The sequence below is a fragment of the Oncorhynchus tshawytscha genome, linkage group LG10 (genome assembly GCF_018296145.1).
Source record: "Oncorhynchus tshawytscha isolate Ot180627B linkage group LG10, Otsh_v2.0, whole genome shotgun sequence".
NCBI classification, from domain to species: domain Eukaryota; kingdom Metazoa; phylum Chordata; class Actinopteri; order Salmoniformes; family Salmonidae; genus Oncorhynchus; species Oncorhynchus tshawytscha.
Genome location: NC_056438.1, coordinates 33,545,329 through 33,566,977, shown reverse-complemented (window position 1 = coordinate 33,566,977; position 21,649 = coordinate 33,545,329). Strand labels below are relative to the sequence as shown.

Here is a 21,649-nt window from a genome sequence, read left to right as displayed (position 1 = left end):
TGGTCGACAAATCACCCCCAGATGATTCATTGAGAGCCATGAGACAAAAGTACAAAGGTCTTTTATAGCTAAGATACACCCCTTTCAACCTACATGACCAACAACAGATGTATAGAACGGGTCACAAGGTTAAGATTTGTATGAAAAATACTTATAATTCTCAGCAGACAGTCTCTGCAGTAAAAACAGTACTCTTTGTGTAGAGACCAGGGTCTGGCCCTGAAGTCATCTCTCCCTGGTACCATATAGAACAGAAACATTAACTCATGCTCTGGAATGCGGTCTCTTTAGGTTTTAATCACCCAAAAGACATTGTAAATCTCCTGTCAGTGTCATCTCCCAGAGGCCCATCCTCAGTAGAACACACAGATAATAGTTCTAAGAACCCTCTATTCTGTTACATAAAACAACCATTTGATGCAATAAAAGTATTATAACATAATGTAGCAGTTTTGCTCTCAGTGTCCACTGAAAGTTGACTCGTAACAACAACTGGGACATAAACAACTGGAGCACTGGGCCAGACACTCTTAAATAGAACCTGGACCAGCTCAGGTGAAACACCTTCCCACTAACGAGATGGACAAGCCAGCACAGGTGTAACACATACTGACTAACGAGGTGACCCCAATCAGTGCGCCCTACGTGCTAACGAGCTCTATGGGCGAAAAGCCCAACCTCAAAACATTAATGGAAAAACTAAAGACTAACACCTTCCCCCTTAAGAGAATGCTTACCACCAACATAAAACAACTACACATTATAATCAACTACAATGCTTCACCTTCACCAATATAAACAGGTGTCTACTGGCTGTCAACAATTAAAAACAAGAAAAAAATTTATTTTTCCCCAGCTAGCTTTTCTAGAACTCTCATCCCCTTGGAACGAGCCCAAACAAAAATCATCTTCAATACGGAAAAACGTGCAGTCAAAATAAATTCCATGGCAACTCACTGGCAAAACACAAAACTTTTTGACTGCCCACCCTTGAGACAATCAAAAACAAGTTGTCCTTACCACGGACATGTCATTTCAAAAAACTCCTGTTTTGATATCCGTAGTAATAAACTTTCCAATCACTGCGGAGCTTCTCTCTCTTTTCAGGGTTTACTAGATAGGCATGTTGTTGGATCTAACCCAGTCCCCAATGTCATGCTCTAGTACATTTGGAAATGGCACATCTGAGAATGAACCCTGACTATTCTAAAAGCAGGGAAACAATGTCAACATAATTGTAGCCCAAAAATTGTCAGTTGGTTACATAAATAATTATGTATTTTATAAAACAAAGCCTTATAAACTAAGCACCAGAAACGCTGATGTTTTGACAAGTCGCAATAAATCACTGATATCGATTGGGGGGATAGTTTCAACAGCACGTACAACCTAACACACAAAAAAACACATGGAAAGTGGAGATATCTTTTACCTCACCGATTAGAGGACAACCTGCAGAAGACAGTCAGCTACATTTTAGAGTGATGCATTTAAATGTAGGGGTCGCAAACAAAAACTGAAAAACTTATTTGTCATCACTCATCGATATCATGTTGAAATGAATTGTGCCGAGAGGATGGAGATGAGGTTGCACGTCCTGTTAAAACTAACAGCTCAAAAACACGGAATCTGGGAGTAATGTGTACATCCCTGGTTAGAGGACAATTTGTAGAAAAAAAGCTCGCTACATTTTGAAGTGTTGCTTTTTGTTTCAAGTGTATGTTGGTAAGTGTAACTCAACTCTTCTTTTGTTAGTCAATTTTTGTTAAATCACATAAATAGTACTCTTTCAATTCAGAGCCTGAATTTTTCATGAAGCTAATATCCCCATCAAGTTGAAATCAATAGAACAGGGGGCAAACATTTAGGGTTCGACATTGTGACATTATTAAAATACTCCTTCTACAATGTTAAAACATTGTACATTGTGACATAAATTCATTGATATCATGAAACATCTCCTTCATGTATGTATTTTCTGATGTTTGATCAGAGGTATTTTATCAGATTATCTCTGGTCACAGCTACGAGATTTCTTTCCTGTGTGTGTTATCTGGTGTTGTACCAGGCTGTTTGACAAAGTAAAACACTTCCCACATTGATGACAGCTGTAGGATTTCTCTCCTGTGTGTGTTCTGTGGTGTAATGTCAGGTTTCTAGATGTAACAAAACTCTTCCCACATTGAGAACAGCTATAAGATTTCTATCCTGTGTGTGTTCTCTGATGAAGCGTCAGATTGCAAGAACCAGTCAAATACTTCCCACATTCATCACAGCGATAGGGTTCTCTCCTGTGTGTGTTCTCTGATGTGATATCAGGTTGTTTAGATGAGTAAAACTCTTCCCACATTGACCACAGCTATAAGGATTCTCTCCTGTATTTGTTCTCTGGTGTCCAGTAAGCTGGCAAGATTGAACAAAACTCTTCCCAAATTGATCACAGCTATAAGGATTCTCTCCTGTGTGTGTTCTCTGGTGTGATATAAGGCCAGATGAATGAGTAAAACTCTTCCCACATTGAGTACAGCTATAAGGTTTCTCTCCTGTGTGTGTTCTCTGGTGTGATATCAGGCCCCTTGAATGAGTAAAACTCTTCCCACATTGAGCACAGCTATAAAATTCTCTCCTGTGTGTGTTCTCTGGTGATAATCAGGCTAGATTGACAAAACTCTTCCCACATTGATCACAGCTAAAGGTTTCTCTCCTGTGTGTGTTCTATAGTGTATAATCAGACTGCTAGAGACATTGATGCCTCCCCTGTGTGTGCTCTCCGGTGTATAATCAGACTGCTAGATGTGACAAAACTCTTCCCACAGTCAGAGAGACAGCAGTGAGTTCTCTCTCCCTGTGGATCTCTGCAGGTGTGCTCTCCGGTGTATAATCAGACTTCTTGATGTGTTCTGATCGTAAAACTCTTCCCACATTGAGCACAGATAAAAGGTTTTGAGGCTCCCCGGTGATCCACAGTATTGCTGTCTGAAGAAACAAAACTCTTCCTGACAGAACAAGCAAAGTCTCTTCCCTGATGGTTAAAGGTTTCACAACAGTGGAAATCCACTGTAAAATCATGATGCCAACAGCGAGCCAGAGGATGATGTTTCTCACCTGTGTGTTTGTAATGAATGTTAAAATTATTTGACAATTGTCTTAAAAAGAGCAAGAACTGTCAAAATCAATGATTTTAGGCTAGAAATAAGTAAAAGTTGTTGAAACTCAAAGCAGACAACTTTTGGTCTCCAATATAGGCCCCTTTCTGTGTATCCTAGAATTGCGTCATGAGGGCGATGCACATGCAATTTGGTTGTAGAAACTCCCCACTAATGAGGAAACCGATAGTTATGGATGTAGTATATCTGCCTGGAGCAAAAATGTTGAGCAAAGATTTGGGTTATTCACAATGTATTCTGAATGTGAATGGGGGAAAACTCAGGGGAGTAACCTCCATGTCCAGGTTGCATATGAGTGCATTTCACACGACTTTGGATTATAATTGTAAGGATCATTTGAACGTCCTGCTTAATATAATGTTTGTGTCATCATCGCAAATCAACCGCTTTGTATTTAAAAAACACTTCAACCAGTAAAATGCTCTTTGGCTAGCTTTTCCATTAGCCTGACAATGAGGGTTTGTACACTGTTTGCCAAATTGGCCCATAACATCACCTAACATCAAATATACTTATGTAATGAAAACTCAGAAGCACTTTTCCAGGTTGCTTTGCAAGACATTTCACACTAGTTTGTTACTTGTAGGCCCATAATGTCAATAACATAAAATCATGTTTGGACCCATAACAAATCAACATTGTATTTAAAAAAACACTTCTACTGTAAAACCTTTTTGCTAATTTTCCATCAATAACAGCATAGACCTACTGTAGGACCCATAACTTCACCTAACAACAAACAGACCTAGGTAAAAATCAAGAAGCACTTTGGTGTTGTTGCAAGACATACATAAAATGTACTCTAGGACCCATAACAATAACATAACCTGTCAGGACCCATAACAATTTTGTGAATAATCTTTACCTTACAATAACATAGACCTACTGTAGGACCCATAACTTCACCTAACAACAAATATAGGAACATAGCACTGTGTGTTGTACAATAGCCTATCCATCAAGGAACAGTTCTCTACACATTGAGCAAAGTATCTCTGTGTGCAAACAGACTAAAGTGGCCCCTACAGTAAATCAAGCAGACAATAACATTATAAATATCAATTTCTTAGGGATGTTGGATCCAACGTGGAGCACTGCATAACTGTCTTTACCAGAGTACTGAATGAAGAAGCACTTTGGTTGTTGTTGGTGTTGTCAATAAAGTTACGATTTTTTATTTTTATTTCTCCTTTACTTCTTATGGCTGGGGGCAGTATTGAGTAGCTTGGATGAATAAGGTGCCCAGAGTAAACTGCCTGCTCCTCAGTCCCAGTTGCTAATATATGCATATTATTAGTATATTCTGGATAGAATACACTCTGAAGTTTGTAAAACTGTTTGAATGATGTCTGTGAGTATAATCAGAGAAAAAATCCAACCATGAAGTGGGATATCTGAGGTTGGTCGATTTTCAACTCAGCGGGATATTGGTCAGGCTTCCACTAGATGTCAACCGTCTCTAGAAACTTGTTTGAGGCTTCTACTGTGACGGGGGGCTGAATGAGAGGGGAATGAGTCAGAGGTCTGCCAGCAGCCACGAGCTGGTCACGCGCATTCACATGAGAGGTAGCTCCCGTTCCATTTGCTTTTCTGAAAACAAAGTATTTCTCCGGTTGGTACATTATTTAAGTTTTATGTTAAAAACATCCTAAAGATTGATTCTATACATCGTTTGACATGTTTCAACGGACTGTAACGGAACAATTTTGACATTTCGTCTGCAACTAGTGAACACGCTTTTTTGAGTTTTGATTTGTTTACCAAACGCGCTAACAAAAGTAGCTATTTGGACCTAAATGATCGACATTATCGAACTAATCAAACATTTATTGTGGAACTGGGATTCCTGGGAGTGCATTCTGATGAAGATCATCAAAGGTAAGTGAATATTTATAATGTTATTTCTGACTTCTGTTGACTGCAAAATATGGCGGATATGTTTTGGGCCGGTTGGGTCGTACTCAGATTATTACATGGTTTGCTTTTTCCGTAAAGCTTTTTTGAAATCTGACACAGCGGTTGCATTAAGAGAGGTTTATCTATATTTCCATGTATAACACTTGTATTTTCATCAACATTTTTATGAGTATTTCTGTAAATTGTTGTGGCTCTCTGCAAAATCACCGAATGTTTTTGGAACTACTGAACATAATGCGCCAACGTATACTGAGTTTTTTTTATAAATATGAACTTTATCGAACAAAACATACATGTATTGTGTAAGATGAAGTCCGATGAGTGTCATCTGATGAAGATCATCAAAGGTTAGAGATTAATTCTATCTATATTTCTGATTTTTGTGACTCCACTCTTTGGCTGAAAAAATGACTGTGTTTTTCTGTGAATGGGTGCTGACCTAACATAATCATTTGTGGTGCTTTCGCTGTAAAGCCTATTTGAAATCGGACATTGTGGTGGGATTAACAACAAGATTACATTTAAAATGGTATAAGATACTTGTATGTTTGAGGAATTTTAATTATGAGATTTCTGTTGTTTTGAATTTGGCGCCCTGCACTTTCACTGGCTGTTGTCATATCGAACCTAAGAAGTTTTTAACCAGGTAGGCCAGTTGAGAACAAGTTCTCATTTTCAACTGCGACCTGGCCAAGATAAAGCAAAGCAGTGCGACAAAAACAACAACACAGAGTTACACGTGGGATAAACAAACGTACAGTCAATAACACAATAGAAAAATATATATACAGTGTGTACAAATGGAGTACGGAGGTAAGGCAATAAATAGGCCATAGTAGCGGAGTAATTACAATTTAGCAAATTAACACTGGAGTGATAGATGTGCAGATGAGGATGTGCAAGTAGAAATACTGGTGTGCAAAATAGCAAAAAAAGTCAATAAAAACATGGGATTGAGGTAGGCAGTTGAATGGGCTATTTACAGATGGGCTGTGTACAGCTGCAGCGATTGGTAAGCTGCTCAGATAGCTGATGCTTAAAGTTAGTGAGGGAGATATAAGTCTCCAACTTCAGCGATTTTTGCAATTCGTTCCAGTCATTGGCAGCAGAGAACTGGAACGAAAGGCAGCCAAAGGAGGTTTTGGCTTTGGGAATGACAAGTGAGATAAACCTCCTGGAGCGTGTGCTATGGTTGGGTGTTGCTATGGTGACCAGTGAGCTGAGTTAAGGCAGAGATTTACCGAGCAAAGACTTATAGATGACCTGGAGACAGTGAGTTTGGCAACGAATAGCGAGGGCCAGCCGACAAGAGCATACAGGTTGCAGTGGTGGGTGGTATATGGGGCTTTAGTGACAAAACGGATGGCACTGATATACTGCATCCAGTTTGCAGAGTAGAGTGTTGGAGGCTATTTTGTAAATGACATCGCCGAAGTTAAAGATCGATAGGATAGTCAGTTTTACGAGTGTATGTTTGGCAGCGTGAGTGAAGGGTGCTTTGTTGCGAAATAGGAAGCTGGTCCGGAAGGAGAGTTTATAATCTAACCAGACACTTAGGAATTGTAGTTGTCCACATATTCTAAGTCAGAACCGTCCAGAGTAGTGATGCTAGTCGGGTGGGTGTGGGTATCGATCGGTTGTTGATTGATCGGTTGTTCTTATCGGCTGTTGAGTCTGCCTATAAGAATATGGTGATTGACAGAGTCGAAAGCCTTGGCCAGGTCGATGAAGACGGCTGTACAGTACTGTCTTATGATATCATTTAGTACCTTGAGCGTGGTTGAGGTGCACCCGGGACCATCTCGGAAACCGGATTGCACAGTGGAGAAGGTACAGTGGGAATCGAAATGGTCAGTGATCTCATTGTTAACTAGGCTTTCGAAGACTTTAGAAAGGCAGGGCAGAATGGATATAGGTCCGTAACAGTTTGGGTCTAGAGTGTCACCACCTTTGAAGAGGTGGATGACCGTGGCAGTTTTCCAATCTTTAGGAATCTCGGACGATACAAAAGAGAGGTTGAACAGACAAGTAATAGGGGTTGCCACAATGGTGGCAGATAATTTTTAGAAAGAGAGCCCAGCTGATTTGTACCGGTCCAGGTTTTGCAGCTCTTTCAGAACATCAGCTATCTGGATTTGGGTGAAGGAGAAGCTGGGGAGGCTTGGGCAAGTAGCTGCGGGGGGTGGGGAGCTGTTGGCTGGGGTTGGGGTAGCCAGGAGGAAAGCATGGCCAGCTGTAGAGAAATGCTTATTGAAATTCTTGATTATCGTGGAGTTATCGGTGGTGACAGTGTTTCCTAGCCTCAGTGCAGTGGGCAGCTGGGATGAGTTGCTCTTATTCTCCTTGGACTTTACAGTGTCCCAAATGTTTTTGGAGTTAGAGCTACAGGATGCAAATTTCTGTTTGAAAAAGCTTTGCTTTCTTAACTGACTGTGTGTATTGGTTCCTGACTTCTCTGAAAAGATGCATATCGCGGGGACTATTCGATGCTAGTACAGTACGCCACAGGATGTTTTTGTGCTGGTCGAGGGCAGTCAGGTCTGGATTGAACCAAGGGCTATATCTGTTTTTAGCTTTTTTGAAAGGGGCATGCTTATCTAAGGTGGTGAGGAAATTAATTTTAAAGAACAACCAGGCATCCTCTACTGACGAGATGAGGTCAAAATCCTTCCAGGATACCCGGGCCAGGTCGATTAGAAAGGCCTGTTTGCAGAAGTGTTTTAGGGAGCGTTTGACAGTGATGAGGGGTGGTCGTTTGACCGCGGACCCATAACGGATGCAGGCAATGATCGCTGAGATCCTGATTGAAAATAATAGAGGTTTATTCGGAGGGCAAGTTGGTCAGGATAATATCTATGAGGGTGTCCATGTTTACGGATTTAGGGTTGTACCTGGTGGGTTCACAGATAATTTGTGTGAGATTGAGGGCATCTAGCTTGGATTGTAGGACGGTCAGGGTGTTAAGCATATCCCAGGTTAGGTCACCTAATAGAACGAACTCTTAAGATAGATAGGGGGCAAACAATTCACATATGGTGTCCAGGGCACAGCTGGGAGCGGAAGGGGTTCTATAAAAGGCGGCAAAAGTGAGAGACTTATTTCTGGAGAGATTCATTTTTAAAATTAAAAGCTCAAACTGTTTGGGCATGGATCTGGAAAGTATGACAGAACTTTGCAGGCCATCTCTGCAGTAAATTGCATCTCCTCTCTTTTTGACAGTTCTATCTTGACGGAAAATGTTGTGGTTGGGGATGGAAATTTCAGAATTTTTGGTTTCCTTCCTAAGCCAGGATTCAGACACGGCAAGGACATCAAGGTTGGCGGAGTGTGCTAAAGCAGTTAGTAAAACAAACTTAGGGAGGATGCTTCTGATATTAACATGCATGAAACCAAGGCCTTTTTGATTACAGAAGTCAACAAATGAGAACGCCTGGGGACACACAGGGCCTGGGTTAACCTCTACATCACCCGAGGAACAGAGGAGTAGGATGAGGGTACGGCTAAAGGCTATCAGAACTGATCGAAGAGTGCGTTGGGAACAGAGAATAAAAGGAGCAGATTTCTGGGCGTGGTAGGATAGATTCAAGGCATAATGTACAGACAGGGGTATGGTAGGGTGGGGGTAGAGTGGAGGTAAACCTAAGCATTGAGTGACGATAAGAGAGGTTGCATCTCTGGAGGCACTAGTTATACTAGGTGAGGTCACCGCATGTGTGGGAGGTGGGACAAAAGAGCTCTCTGAGCCATGTTGAGTGGGACTAGGGGCTCCTCAGTGAAATAAAAAAATGATAACTACCCTAAACAACAGTATACAAGGCATATTGACATTAGAGAGAGACAAAGCGAGGCATAAAGTAATCACAGGTGTTGATTGGGAGAGCTAGCTAAGACAACAATGGGTAAGACAACAGTTAATCTGCTAAAACAACAGTTAAAATGGCACTGAATGGGCAGAGAGGGTCAGTTAACTACACACAGGGCCGGAGCTCGATGCTGTAGCTGACAGATAAACTGGAGACCCGCGATTAATGAACAATCCAGCAGGCATCAGCTATGTAGCCAAGTGATCATAGGGTCCAGTGAACAGGAATATATGAAACAGGGAAGCCGTTAGTTAGTCGTTACTACGCTAGTCGAGAGATGCGCCTGGCTCGAGGCTAACTGGTGCTAGCTTCGGGACAAGGGCGTCACCGACGTCCTGCAAAGGCCGGTTGAGGGCACATGGATCGGTAAAAGAGGTATTGTAGCTGGAGTAATTGTGTTTGCTAGCAAGGAGTAATTGTGTTTGCTTGCAAGGAGATGCACCTGGCTCGAGGCTAACTGGTGCTAGCTTCGGGACAAGGGCGTTAGCCACTATAGTCACTCTGGTGCAAAGGTCCAGAGCTTACGGCAGGAATCCGGTGATGTAGTGGCTTCTAGTCATCTTAGTGAAGAGTCTGGGAGGCATCAGCTGTGTAGCCGAGTGATCATAGGGTCCACTGAACAGGCTGGGAGATGGGCCTGGCTCAAGGCCAGCTCCGAGGCTGGGCCACTCGGTAGCAGCTAGCTACGATTATCCGGTGTATGCTCAGGGTTGATATCGCCCTGTGCAGACTGGCAGGTGTTATCCAGGCTAAAAGCTGCTGGTGTCTGAGCTAAAAAAAGTAAAGACCGTGCAGTGGCTAACAATGACTAAATATCTAGTAGCTAATTAGCTAGTTAGCTTCTGATGGCTAGGTTCTGATGGAGGTTCTAGCTATAAGGTCTAAAGAAATAGCAGACCCGTATCACATTGGGTGAGGCGGGTTGCCGGAAGGTATATTTAATTTAAACATGGAAAAAGATATTGAAATATTTTGCAATATATACAAAAAATGACGAACAACATACACGTCATACTGCTACGCCATCTTGAATTACAAGATGACTCAGTTAAAAAACATCGGATATGGCAAACTCTGAAATGATTTAGAATTTCTGTGCCCACAAACTGTTTTCCCAGCGTAACATAAGGAGCCAGGTCGTAGGTCGAGTGCATTTCGTGAATACAAAAAAATTGTCCGACAGCAAGATCCATATTTAAGTTGAAGTTCATCATACGTATCATATTCATCAACGTTATGACTATAACTACTGTTCCCTGAAGGAGGGAAACTAGGTACAACATACTATTAAATTCTCGCTGGAAGCCCCACCTTCCACATGTGATGAGCGTGAGGCTTGGGTTTATTCCTTAAATTTAATACCGCGCTTCACCGACCCAGGAAGGAGTGGGGCCAAACAGGTGTTGTGCCTCGTTTCCCTCCTTCAGGGAACAGTAATTAGTGCTTGGTTCTAATTTTTCAGAGTAAATAACTTACGGACACTAGAGAAGCATGACTAAGTTTAATTCTTCCCAAACGGTCGTTACAGCTGTAATTCAGACCGAAACATGTTCTCACCATCACAAGTATACAGTATATACCCCACTTTGGACACTCCTCCTTCTCTCCAATCCTTACATCTTCTGTTTCGACAGGAAGAGGGTAACAGGATACTAAACCCTTATTACTCCCTTTAGTGGATCTGACCTTTAGTGGATCGTCTAATCCACAGATGTCCATCCGCTTCCCCTAAACAATCCTGTGATCTCCTCCCGTCCACCCAGAACATTCCACAGCCACTGTCTTTCTACAGATCTTACTCCTTTATATACACTCTCCTTCTGATCTATCATGTCTTTAGTATCTCAATGTTCAAAGTTTAGCCCGAATCCAACAGTCATAAAGTTACACTGCCTTTCAGTCGGTCAACTTCGGTAAAACATACTATGGGAAAATACAATCATTCCCCATGCCGACCCAAACAGATACTAAATGAAACGGCCCCTGGCAGACCACCCAGACCTGACCCCGCAAGATGCGTCAGTTGTCAATTTAATAATTGTCTTTTGTTTGAAACGCTCCTGTCAATATTGAGTAAGGAAGCACACCTAATTACGTAGGACAAGTCTACCTGGCCTGCGCGCAAATGTAGGCCTATAAATGTGCCCATTTGGCGATGTCTGATAGTATATCTGATTGTCTTAATGCACCACCACTAATGAGTTGTGGAGCTTCTCAAATACATTTTTCTTCACCTCAAACAGCAAGTAAACAAGTCTAATCAAAATCAATTGCGTATGACAATAGTTCCTCAAAGTATTTTCATAAAACATTTCCAGCTCTCACCCTTTTCGATAACCACTCGGCATGAAAGGGAAAAATGTAATGCTCTGTTCCAGTGGAAATGTCATAAAATACCTGATTACTTCTTATCCTTTGCACAAATAGCCGACAGCTGTGTCTGTCCTGAACTCACTGGTGCCGGGAAACTGAGGGCCTAGAATATTTTATACAATGTTGCAAGTTTCAGAGGGCCCGGTTGATAGTTGATACAATGTTTCAAGATTGTTGTAGACAGGCCATGTGCAGAAAATGTGATTTATAGGATATTTTCTATCTGCAGGCTGCAATGTTTTTATTTGTTGGCTTTATATAGGCAATTTTTACATAGTTGGCATCTAGAATACATCCATGATGTCATAATGGCAATAAAAGTTACTTTTAGATTTGTATTATTTTCATTTAGACAGAATGTAGATTAATCACAGACAATGAATTTCAGATACTATTATAAATTAAATTAAACTGTTCCACGGAAATGGGCATATGAAAATCATAACTGGCACGCAGATTGGTAGAAATGGTCAGATAAATTGGTACTCCAACTATAAAAGGATGCCGACTGCTGGTGTAGTCAATTACTGAAAATTTCAGGAGCAGAACGGCATAATTTACGAAGCACAGCAGCAGAGGGGGGAGGGGTCTCCCTCTGGTCAGGTTATGTTGACGACCGGCTCCCTCTAGTCAGGTTTAGCCAGGGCTTTTGTGCTTCGTGGGTGGCTGTTGTTGATGTGTGCAGAGGGTCCCTGGTTCGAGCCCAGGTAGGGGCGAGGAGAGGGACAGAAGCTAAAATGTTATATTGGTCACCCTAATATCCTCTGACCATGTTACTATGTAGTAACTATTAGTAGACCATGTTTCTCACCCTAATATCCTCTGACCATGTTACTATGTAGTAACTATTAGTAGACCATGCTTCTCACCCTAATATCCTCTGACCATGTTACTATGTAGTAACTATTAGTAGACCATGTTTCTCACCCTAATATCCTCTGACCATGTTATTATGTAGTAACTATTAGTAGACCATGTTACTATGTAGTAACTATTCGTAGACCATGTTTCTATGTAGTAACTATTAGTAGACCATGTTACTATGTAGTAACTATTAGTAGACCATATTACTATGTAGTAACTATTAGTAGACCATGTTACTATGTAGTAACTATTAGTAGACCATGTTACTATGTAGTAACTATTCGTAGACCATGTTACTATGTAGTAACTATTCGTAGACCATGTTTCTATGTAGTAACTATTAGTAGACCATGTTACTATGTAGTAAATATTAGTAGACCATGTTTCTATGTAGTAACTATGAGTAGACCATGTTACTATGTAGTAACTATTAGTAGACCATGTTACTATGTAGTAACTATTAGTAGACCATGTTTCTCACCCTAATATACTCTGGGAAGTGCCCATATTCATGGGATTGTACTTTATAGTTGGCTTGGCCAGCAGCATCAGGAAACTTGACATAAAGACTCCTCAGTTCACAAATGGCCCTGCAGACTTTGTGAACAATTAAACACACAGTTGCTTCACTGACACCACACAAATCAGCAGTTTCACGATGAAAGATTCCAGATGCCAAAAACCTCAAAGTGATCAGAACTTGGAGAGAATTGGGCGAAGGCCTTCCTCTTTGGGACAGAGAGGGAAGTCGAGGCTCAAGCAGAGATATTATCTCCAATGCATTTTCTTTGTACATACGAAAGCGGTTTAAAGTAATTTAATGGATTACTCCTATCCATAAGTACTGGTCTGGCCTCTGTAGTGCATGTTGGTCTTCATTTAGACATTCCAAATAGTCCAGGCTCCCTCACAAACAGCACAAAGCAGAAGTTTCCCTGTAACATGGTGGAGAAGTCAGTGGGGTAGGGACGTCTGAAGGATCCCAGATAGCACGGACTACAGTGGAGACTATTTCAGTTTCGTCCACCAACTTCAAACATCCATAAAAACTACTTTTTTTAATTGAAAATGTATTTCACAACGATTTAGATGGTACAATGATCCCCTACACTATTCAGTACTTGTTTTCTCACATAAACTGAAATTGATTGAAGAGTGTAGATTTCTACATTGGCTGCTTGCCCCAGTCTGCCATTGTTGGTTGAGAATGAGATGACCACGGCTTTTAGTGACACCGCTGGCAGAGAGGGAGGGTTTTCCCATCTTGACGACAGAAGACAGTCTGGCTTTTGCTGTCAAACAAAAATGTGAAGGAATATTGTGAAACAATATCATTCCACTTTAAATGCAGATATTATGGACATTTTATTTAAAGGATGTAATTAAATTATAATTGTAGCTCCTTTAATTTAGACAGGGGGCGGCAGGGTAGCCTAGTGGTTAGAGTGTTGGACTAGTAACTGGAAGGTTGCAAGTTCAAACCCCCGAGCTGACAAGGTACAACTCTGTCGTTCTGCCCCTGAACAGGCAGTTAACCCACTGTTCCTAGGCCGTCATTGAAAATAAGAATTTGTTCTTAACTGACTTGCCTGGTTAAATAAAAATAAAAAGACCCAAATGTATTTGCTGTAATGTGTGCCATTGCCCGGGTATTAAAAGGGACAGGCGACTATTTGAGACTCAGCCTTTAAATGAAGTTTTATTGAATGTTAACTTTGATTGTCTTCAATGAAAATGACAGACCTTTCAAACATGGAATGCAACGTTGTATGGAACATTATTGTCAAGTGACTTGATGTCTACAGTGCCAAAGAGATTGATAGTTGGAAGTGTTGGGAGTGTCGAGTGTGTTGAAAAAAGGTTATGAGGGGCCTTACTACTCTAGCGACTCCTTGTGGCGCCTGCAGGCTGACCTCGGTCGTCAGGTGAACAAGTGTTTCCTCCGACATCTTGGTGCAGCTGGCTTCCGGGTTAAGCGGGCAGGTGTTAAGAAGCACGGTTTGGCGGGTCATATTTCAGAGGACGCATGACTCGACCTTCGCCTCCTTGCACCCGTTGGGGAGTTGCAGCGATGAGACAATATTGTATTTTTATTTTACCTTTATTTATACAGGTTTTTCTCATTGAGATAACATCTCTTTTCCAAGAGAGACCTGGTCCAATAGCAGCAGGGGGAACAACGTTTCAGACAAAACAACTTACATACACTAACACAACATTAAACAAAGCTATAAACACACATACAGTACAACAAAAACATTTTACGTTAAAAACACGAAAGACTTGACTAAAAACAGCTGGCCTAAAAACAATTACACTCTTCTATGATATATACATCGATGAAGTGTTTAAATTCGACCAACGAAACTAGATCATCACATTTTAAAATGTTCAGGAGAGAATTCCAGGACAACGGAGCTAAGTAACTAGAACTATTTCTACCATGACCTGCTCTAATTTTTAGTACTGTTAGAACAAATCAGAATGGGACCATAATTGATATTTATTTACCGACCTGACTAAAAAAGAACAGAGATAAAATGGCATTATACCCAATATGGCCTTGTAAATCAGTGTATACCAGTGTTTAAGCCTACGCAAGGTCAATGACGACCAGCCAACAGCGCTGTACCAGCCAACAGCTGAAATTGGTTGCATTTACTGTAGACATCACAATATTAAAAACAATGAAGAAAAAAAATCTAAATTGGGGGTAAATTAATTTTAAAAATGCCGAAATTGGTTGTTCCCCACCATTTGCAACAACGTCACTGAGCACCATCACTATCTTTCCTTCGTGGATCTCCTGCATGTTTACATATCTGGCATTACTCATCTCATATGTATATACTGCATTCTATCCCATTCTAATGTATCTTAGTCTATGTATAACTCATCTCATATGTATATACTGTATTCTATCCTATTCTACTGTATCTTAGTCTATGTATTACTCATCTCATATGTATATACTGTATTCTATCCTATTCTACTGTATCTTAGTCTATGTATAACTCATCTCATATGTATATACTGTATTCTATCCTATTCTACTGTATCTTAGTCTATGCATTACTAATTTCATATCTTAGTCTACGCTGCTCCGACATCGCTCATCGAAATATTTATATTTTCTTAACTCCATCGCTTTAGATTGTGTGTATTGTTAGAAATGACTTGCTAGATATTACTGGACTGTTGGAGCCAGAAACACAAGCATTTCGCTACACCCGCAATAACATCTGCTAAACATGTGTATGTGACAAATAAATTGTGATATGAAGTATATACAGTTGAAGTCAGAAGTTTACATACACCTCAGCCAAATACATTTAAACCCAGTTTTTCACAATACCTGACATTTAATCCTAGGTCTGGTGTTGGAGATCATTCTACACTCTGGGTTCTACTACCCAGGTCTGGTGTTGGAGATCATTCAACACTCTGTGTTCTACTACCCAGGTCTGGTGTTGGAGATCATTCCCCACTCTGTGTTCTACTATCCAGGTCTGGTGTTGGAGATCATTCTACACTCTGTGGATCTCCTGCATGTATTTTCTGATGTTTAATCAGACCACTTGAATGAGAGTATCTCTTGCCACACTGATTACAGCTATAAGGCTTTTCTCCTGTGTGTGTTCTCTGGTGCTCTTTAAGGCATCCTCCCTGTGAAAAGTTTTTCCCACATTGCTCAAAGCTACATGACTGCTCTCCTGTGTGTGTTCTCTGGTGTGATACCAGGTTGCTTGCCTGAGTAAAACTCTTGCCACACTGATCACAGCTATAAGGCTTCTCTCCTGTGTGTGTTCTCTGGTGTGTTTTCAGATTACTTGAATGAGTAAAACTCTTCCCACATTGATTACAGCTATAAGGCTTCTCTCCTGTGTGTGTTCTCTGGTGTCCTTTAAGGTGTCCTATCCGAGAAAAGATTTTCCCACATTGCTCACAGCTATATGACTGCCCTCCTGTGTGTGTTCTCTGGTGTGATAACAGCTTGCTTAACTGAGTAAAACTCTTTCCACAATGATCACAGCTATAAGGCTTCTCTACTGTGTGTGTTCTCTGGTGTCCTTTAAGGTACCCTATTCGAGAAAAGTTTTTCCCACATTGCTCACAGCTATATGGCTTCTCTCCTGTGTGTGTTCTCTGGTGTAATAGCAGATTTCTTGAATTAGTAAAACTCTTGCCACACTGATCACAGCTATAAGGCTGGTCTCCTGTGTGTGTTCTCTGGTGTGACACCAGGTTGGTTGACCGAGTAAAACCCTTGCCACACTGATCACAGCTATATGGCTGCTCTCCTGTGTGTGTTCTCTGGTGTGATACCAGGCTACTTGACTGAGTAAACCTCTTGCCACACTGATCACAGCTATAAGGTTTCTCTCCTGTGTGTGTTCTCTGGTGTGATACCAGGTTGGTTGACTGAGTAAAACTCTTGCCACACTGATCACAGCTGTAAGGCTGCTCTCTTGTGTGTGTTCTCTGGTGTGTTTTCATATTACTTGAATTAGTAAAACTCTTCCCACATTGATTACAGCTATAAGGTTTCTCTCCTGTGTGTACTCGCTGGTGTATTTTAAGTTTTGATGAAGATTTGCAATGTTTCCCACAGTCAGAGCAGCAGTGAGGTTTCTTTCCTTTGGGTCTCTGCTGGTGTTTCTTGAGGAGTTCTGATCTGGAGAGACTCTTCTCTGCCTCGTCAGCATCATGATGTTGTTGAGGCTTCCCAGAGGATCCAAGATAGTCCCGTCGCTGTCCTGTGTAAATGACAACGTCAGACAGACAACAGCAGAAATCCACTGTTTTTTTAGGTAAAAGGTGATGCCCAGAGCATACCCATGAAGTTGTACAACAATTGCCGTCTGTTCAATTATTTGACAATTACGACAGTCAAGGTAGCAACAATCATATTTTGTCTTGTTTTCATATTAGTGGTAACTAGAAATAAGTTATTCAAGTTGTTGAAATCCTAAGCAGTGTGCCAGACGACTTTTGGTCTCCAATATAGGCCCTGTTTCTGTGTTAGCTAGAATTGCAGCACGAGGGCGATGCACACACAATTTAATTGCAGAAACACCTTCCCGCTAATTAGGAAACCGATAGTTATGGATGTAGTATATCTGCCTGGAGCAAAAATGGTAAGCGAAGATTTTAGTTTTTCACAATGTATTCTGAATATTACAGCGCACTATCAGTGCTACTCAAGGAAACTCACATTAAGTTCTGTGTCGCTATATAATAATTCACCACCGTGGAGGAAAACTCAGGGGAGGTCTCATAGGCTGACAGCAAAAATAGCATCCATTTCCAGGTTGCTTATGAGTGCATTTCACATTACTTTTGGATTATAAGGCTCGCTTGAATCACCTGCTTAATATGTTTGTGCTATTGTCCCAAATCAACTGCTTTAAACTTAAACACTTCAACTAGAAAAATGCTCTTTGGCATCAGCCTGACAATAAGGGTTTGTACACTAAGTGTTTAGCAAATTGGCCCATAACTTCCCCTAACAATAACATAGACCCACCGTGGACCAATAACTTCACCTAACAACATAGACCTATTGTAGGACCCATAACTTCACCTAACAATAACATAGACCTACTGTAGGAACCATAACTTCACCTAACAACAACATAGACCTAGGACTATAAATCATTTCATATTTCAGGTGAAACATGGAAACTAAAATGTCTTTGTCATAACATTTCATAACCAGATAATTTTGTCAATAATCCCACTAGGCTACTCTGTAATGTGTTGTCATTCTAAATTTCCTGAATAAAAGAAAATAGCTCTGTGTGTTGTACAATAGCCTATCCATCAAGGAACAGTTCTCTACACATTATGAGCTAAGTATCTCTGTATCCAAACAGACTAACGAGACCCCACTATAAATCAAGCAGACAATAACATTATAAACACCAATTTGTTAGGGATGTTGGATCCAACGTGGAGCACAGCATAACTGTCTTTACCAGAGTAATGAAAGAAAAGCAAGTTGGTTGTTGTTGCATGTCGTGATGTTTGTCATTTGACTGTAATTCGAAAATGATTTCCTGGATCAGCTGATGAAAGTTGAACATGTGACTAACTAAACAGCTACAGTATTAAGAATGATGAGTAATTATTGAAGAACCGCATTAATGACAGTATCTATTTGGGTGCTGTCAATAAAGTTAAGGTGACTCTCGGTTAGAACCATTGGATTTTGCATACTCTGAAATGATTTAAAATTTCTGTGCCCATGAAAACTGTTTCCCCAGCGTAATACAGGGAAACACTAAATGTTACGTAGGTAGAGTGCATTTCAGAGATCTGAATACAAACAACTGTACTAACAGGACAATAACCTAAACCACAAGGCCAAATCTACACTGAATGTTCCTGAGTGGCCTAGTTACAGTTTGGACTTAAATAGTCTTGAAAGTCATGGCTTTCTAGCAAAGATCAACAACCAACTTGACAGAACAGGAAGGATTTAAAAAATAATAATCAATATTCACATGAAGATCAGTCGTCTATTGGATGACATCACGACTTCCCATCAAGCCAACTCCTTGAATGCCTTACTATGACATCACTCCTGGGGCGTGTGGTTAGAGAGTTGGACTTGTAACCAAAAGGTTGCAAGATTTAATCCCCGAGCTGACAAGGTAAACATCTGTCGTTCTGCCCCTGAACAAGGCAGTTAACCCACTGTTCCTAGGCCGTAATTGAAAATAAGAATTTGTTCTTAACTGACTTGCCTAGTTTAACAAAGGTAAAATAAAAACTCACTCCTTCAAGTTTGCAGTTGTCTAAAAAAACACTATTTTGCTGAAAACATATATTTGTTTCCCTTTAGTGTGTTTATACTTTACTGTATTTATATATCACCTTTCAACAGGAAAAGTTAAAATCACTGGAGGACGTCATGAACAATTCCGACAGTACAAAAACATATTCAAGTGTAGAGTGCCCCTTTAAATGTCACACATTAGTTCAACAACTGCAGAGTTTGTGTCCCTGATTTATAAGATAGTACTCACTGTATGTACTCACTGTATTTACTGGTGTTAATCAGATCTCCAGTCTTCTCTTCTTCATCCTCCTCTAATGTGACAGTAATCTCCCCCTCTTCATCCTTCATTCCAAAAACGTCTTCATCTTCTTTCACTTCATCCTCCACTTCCAAAACTGTATCTTCCTCCTTTTCTTTCACAGTAACATCCCCCTCCTCTTTCACTCTGAAGGAGTCTTTCTCTGTAACGTCTTTCTCTTCTTCTTTCACTGTAAGAGCCTCACCCTCTACTTGTTTTTGTATTGTAACAGCCTCCTCTTCATCCTCGTCTTTGACGAGAGCTTCCTTCTCCATCCAGTAGCCCACCTCTTCTTTAGCAGGAGGAGAGTAGCTTAATGAACTCATGGTCGGGGATAATAGCTGGTTAGCATTAGCGACTAGACTTGTGCTAACTTAACCAGCCAGCTAGTTGACTTACAACGTATATATTAAATTAAATGGGGTAGCTAGTTGTTCCCACATAAGTACATGTAAAGCATAGTGGCAAATAAACCACGAAATTGTCTAAAGAACTTGAATGTTCCGACTTTGTTGGTTTGCGAGCTACGGAGGTGGCTGCAGTTGTTGAAGTGTTCCGTCCACTAGATTATACGTCACAGTAGAAACATGGCCTGAAAGACACATATCGCCATCTGCTGTCTGGAGGGAGTCAACGCAGGTGACGGGGGAATTTTTTTAAATTCTTCATTGAATTATATATATTATGAAGCAGTTTAGGGAAACGTTTTTCTCTCTATTAAATAAGAATATTATATCAACACGTACAAAGAGCAACAAGTGTTGCTTGGTTAGTTCAGATTTTTTTATGAGATTTTAAAACAAACTCTACATCTACTCCACATCTGTATTTCTGATTCAGTCAAATAACTAGATATCAAAATATGCACCTAGTTATTGATACCCTTGAAAAAGATGAGCAAAATTTACTGTATAAAATAAATAAACTACTCACTACCAGGATATTTTAGCCCAAAACCTGGTTAACTCTCTGCTAGGAGGCTGAAACTTGACCATAAGTGGATCTTCCAGCAAGACACATCAACATCCACGAAGACATTGTTAATTGGGCACAAAATCAACATTTTCAATGGCCATCTCAGTCTTCGGACTTGAACTCCATTGAAAACCTGTGGTTTGAATTGAACAGGGCAGTCCACAAGCGCAGACAAAATAAATCAAGGACCTGGAGAGATTCTGTATGGCGGAATGGCCTAAGATCCCACCCAATGTGTTCTCTAAGCTCATAAAACATTTCAGTGTCGTTATCCTCCCAGGGGGAGGGTGCTGGAGTATTGAAAACATGGGTAGCAATAATTCAGACACCTTCCTTTTGAGAATTACATGTTAAACAATACATCATGTAGATGTATATAATGAACAGATTAGGTCTATACTGCTCCTACATGGTGTAAGAATAAATAATGTAGATGTATATAATGAACAGACTAGGTCTATACTGCTCCTACATGGTGTAACAATACATAATATGTAGATGTATTTAATGAACAGACTAGGCCTATACTGCTCCTACAGTGCATTCAGAAAGTATTCAAACCCCTTCAATTGCTCTACATTTTGTTACGTTACCATGTCAGCCTTATTCTAAAATGGATTAAAAAATACTCATCAAACTACACACAATACCCCATAACACGTTTTTTGATATTTTTTTTTGCTAATTTATTCGAATAAACAGAAAAATCATATTTACATAAGTATTCAGACTCTTTACGACGTACTTTTGTTGAAACACCTTTGGCAGCGATTACAGCCTTGAGTCTTCTTGTGTATGACGCTATAAGCTTGGCACACCTGTATTTGGGGAGTTTCTCCCATTCTTCTCTGCAGATCCTCTCAAGCTCTGTCAGGTTGGATGGGGAGCGTCACTGCACAGCTATTTTCAGGTCTCTAGAGATGTTAGATCGGGTTCAAGTCCGAGCTCTGGATGGGCCACTCAAGGTTATTCAGAGACTTGTCCCGAAGCAACTCCACCGTTGTGTTGGAAGTGGGCTTAAGGTCGTTGTACTGTTGGTAGATGAACCGTTGCCCCAGTCTGAGGTCCTGAGTTTTCTGTAGCAGGTTTTCATCAAGGTTCTTTCTGTACTTTGCTCCGTTCATCTTTCCCTCGATTCTGATTAGTCTCCCAGTCCCTGAAAAACATCCCCACAGCATGATGCTGCCACTGCCATGTTTTACGCCAGGCGAGACACTTGGCATTCAGGCCAAAGAGTTCAGTTTTTAGGTGCCTTTTGGCTCCAAGCGGGCTGTCCTGTTCTTATTACTGAAGAGTGGTTTCCGTCTGGCCACTCTACTATAAAGGTCTGATTGGTGGAGTGCTGCAGAGATGGTTGTCCTTCTGGAAGGTTCTCCCATCTCCACAGAGGAACTCTGGAGCTCTGTCA

General features: G+C 40.7%; 1 protein-coding gene and 1 pseudogene across 2 annotated transcripts; both read right to left on the bottom strand.

The window, feature by feature from the left end:
* Positions 1-2,002: 2,002 nt before the first annotated feature.
* LOC121847642 lies at positions 2,003-3,888 on the bottom strand (annotated as a pseudogene).
* An 11,547-nt stretch (positions 3,889-15,435) lies between these two features.
* On the bottom strand, positions 15,436-19,817 carry LOC112260109 (zinc finger protein OZF-like). 2 transcript variants are annotated; one of them, XM_024434957.2, is made up of 2 exons: positions 19,229-19,817; positions 15,436-16,941 (listed from the first exon to the last, which is right to left on the bottom strand). In XM_024434957.2, exons 1-2 carry the CDS (start codon positions 19,590-19,592, stop codon positions 15,707-15,709), a joined length of 1,599 nt encoding a protein of 532 aa, XP_024290725.1. In that variant the 5' UTR covers positions 19,593-19,817; the 3' UTR covers positions 15,436-15,706. The 2 variants fall into 2 exon arrangements, with proteins under 2 accessions (XP_024290725.1, XP_042184442.1); XM_042328508.1 differs by having other exon boundaries at positions 16,814-16,941; positions 19,216-19,817.
* Positions 19,818-21,649: the final 1,832 nt, after the last annotated feature.

Excerpts from the sequence above, each read along its gene's own strand:
- LOC112260109 (XM_024434957.2), bottom strand. The coding sequence starts at position 19,592 with ATGAGTTCATTAAGCTACTCTCCTCCTGCTAAAGAAGAGGTGGGCTAC. Across the intron at positions 16,942-19,228 it reads GATTAACACCAGTAAATACA|GACAGCGACGGGACTATCTT; the intron begins GTGAGTACATAC and ends TCATTTACACAG.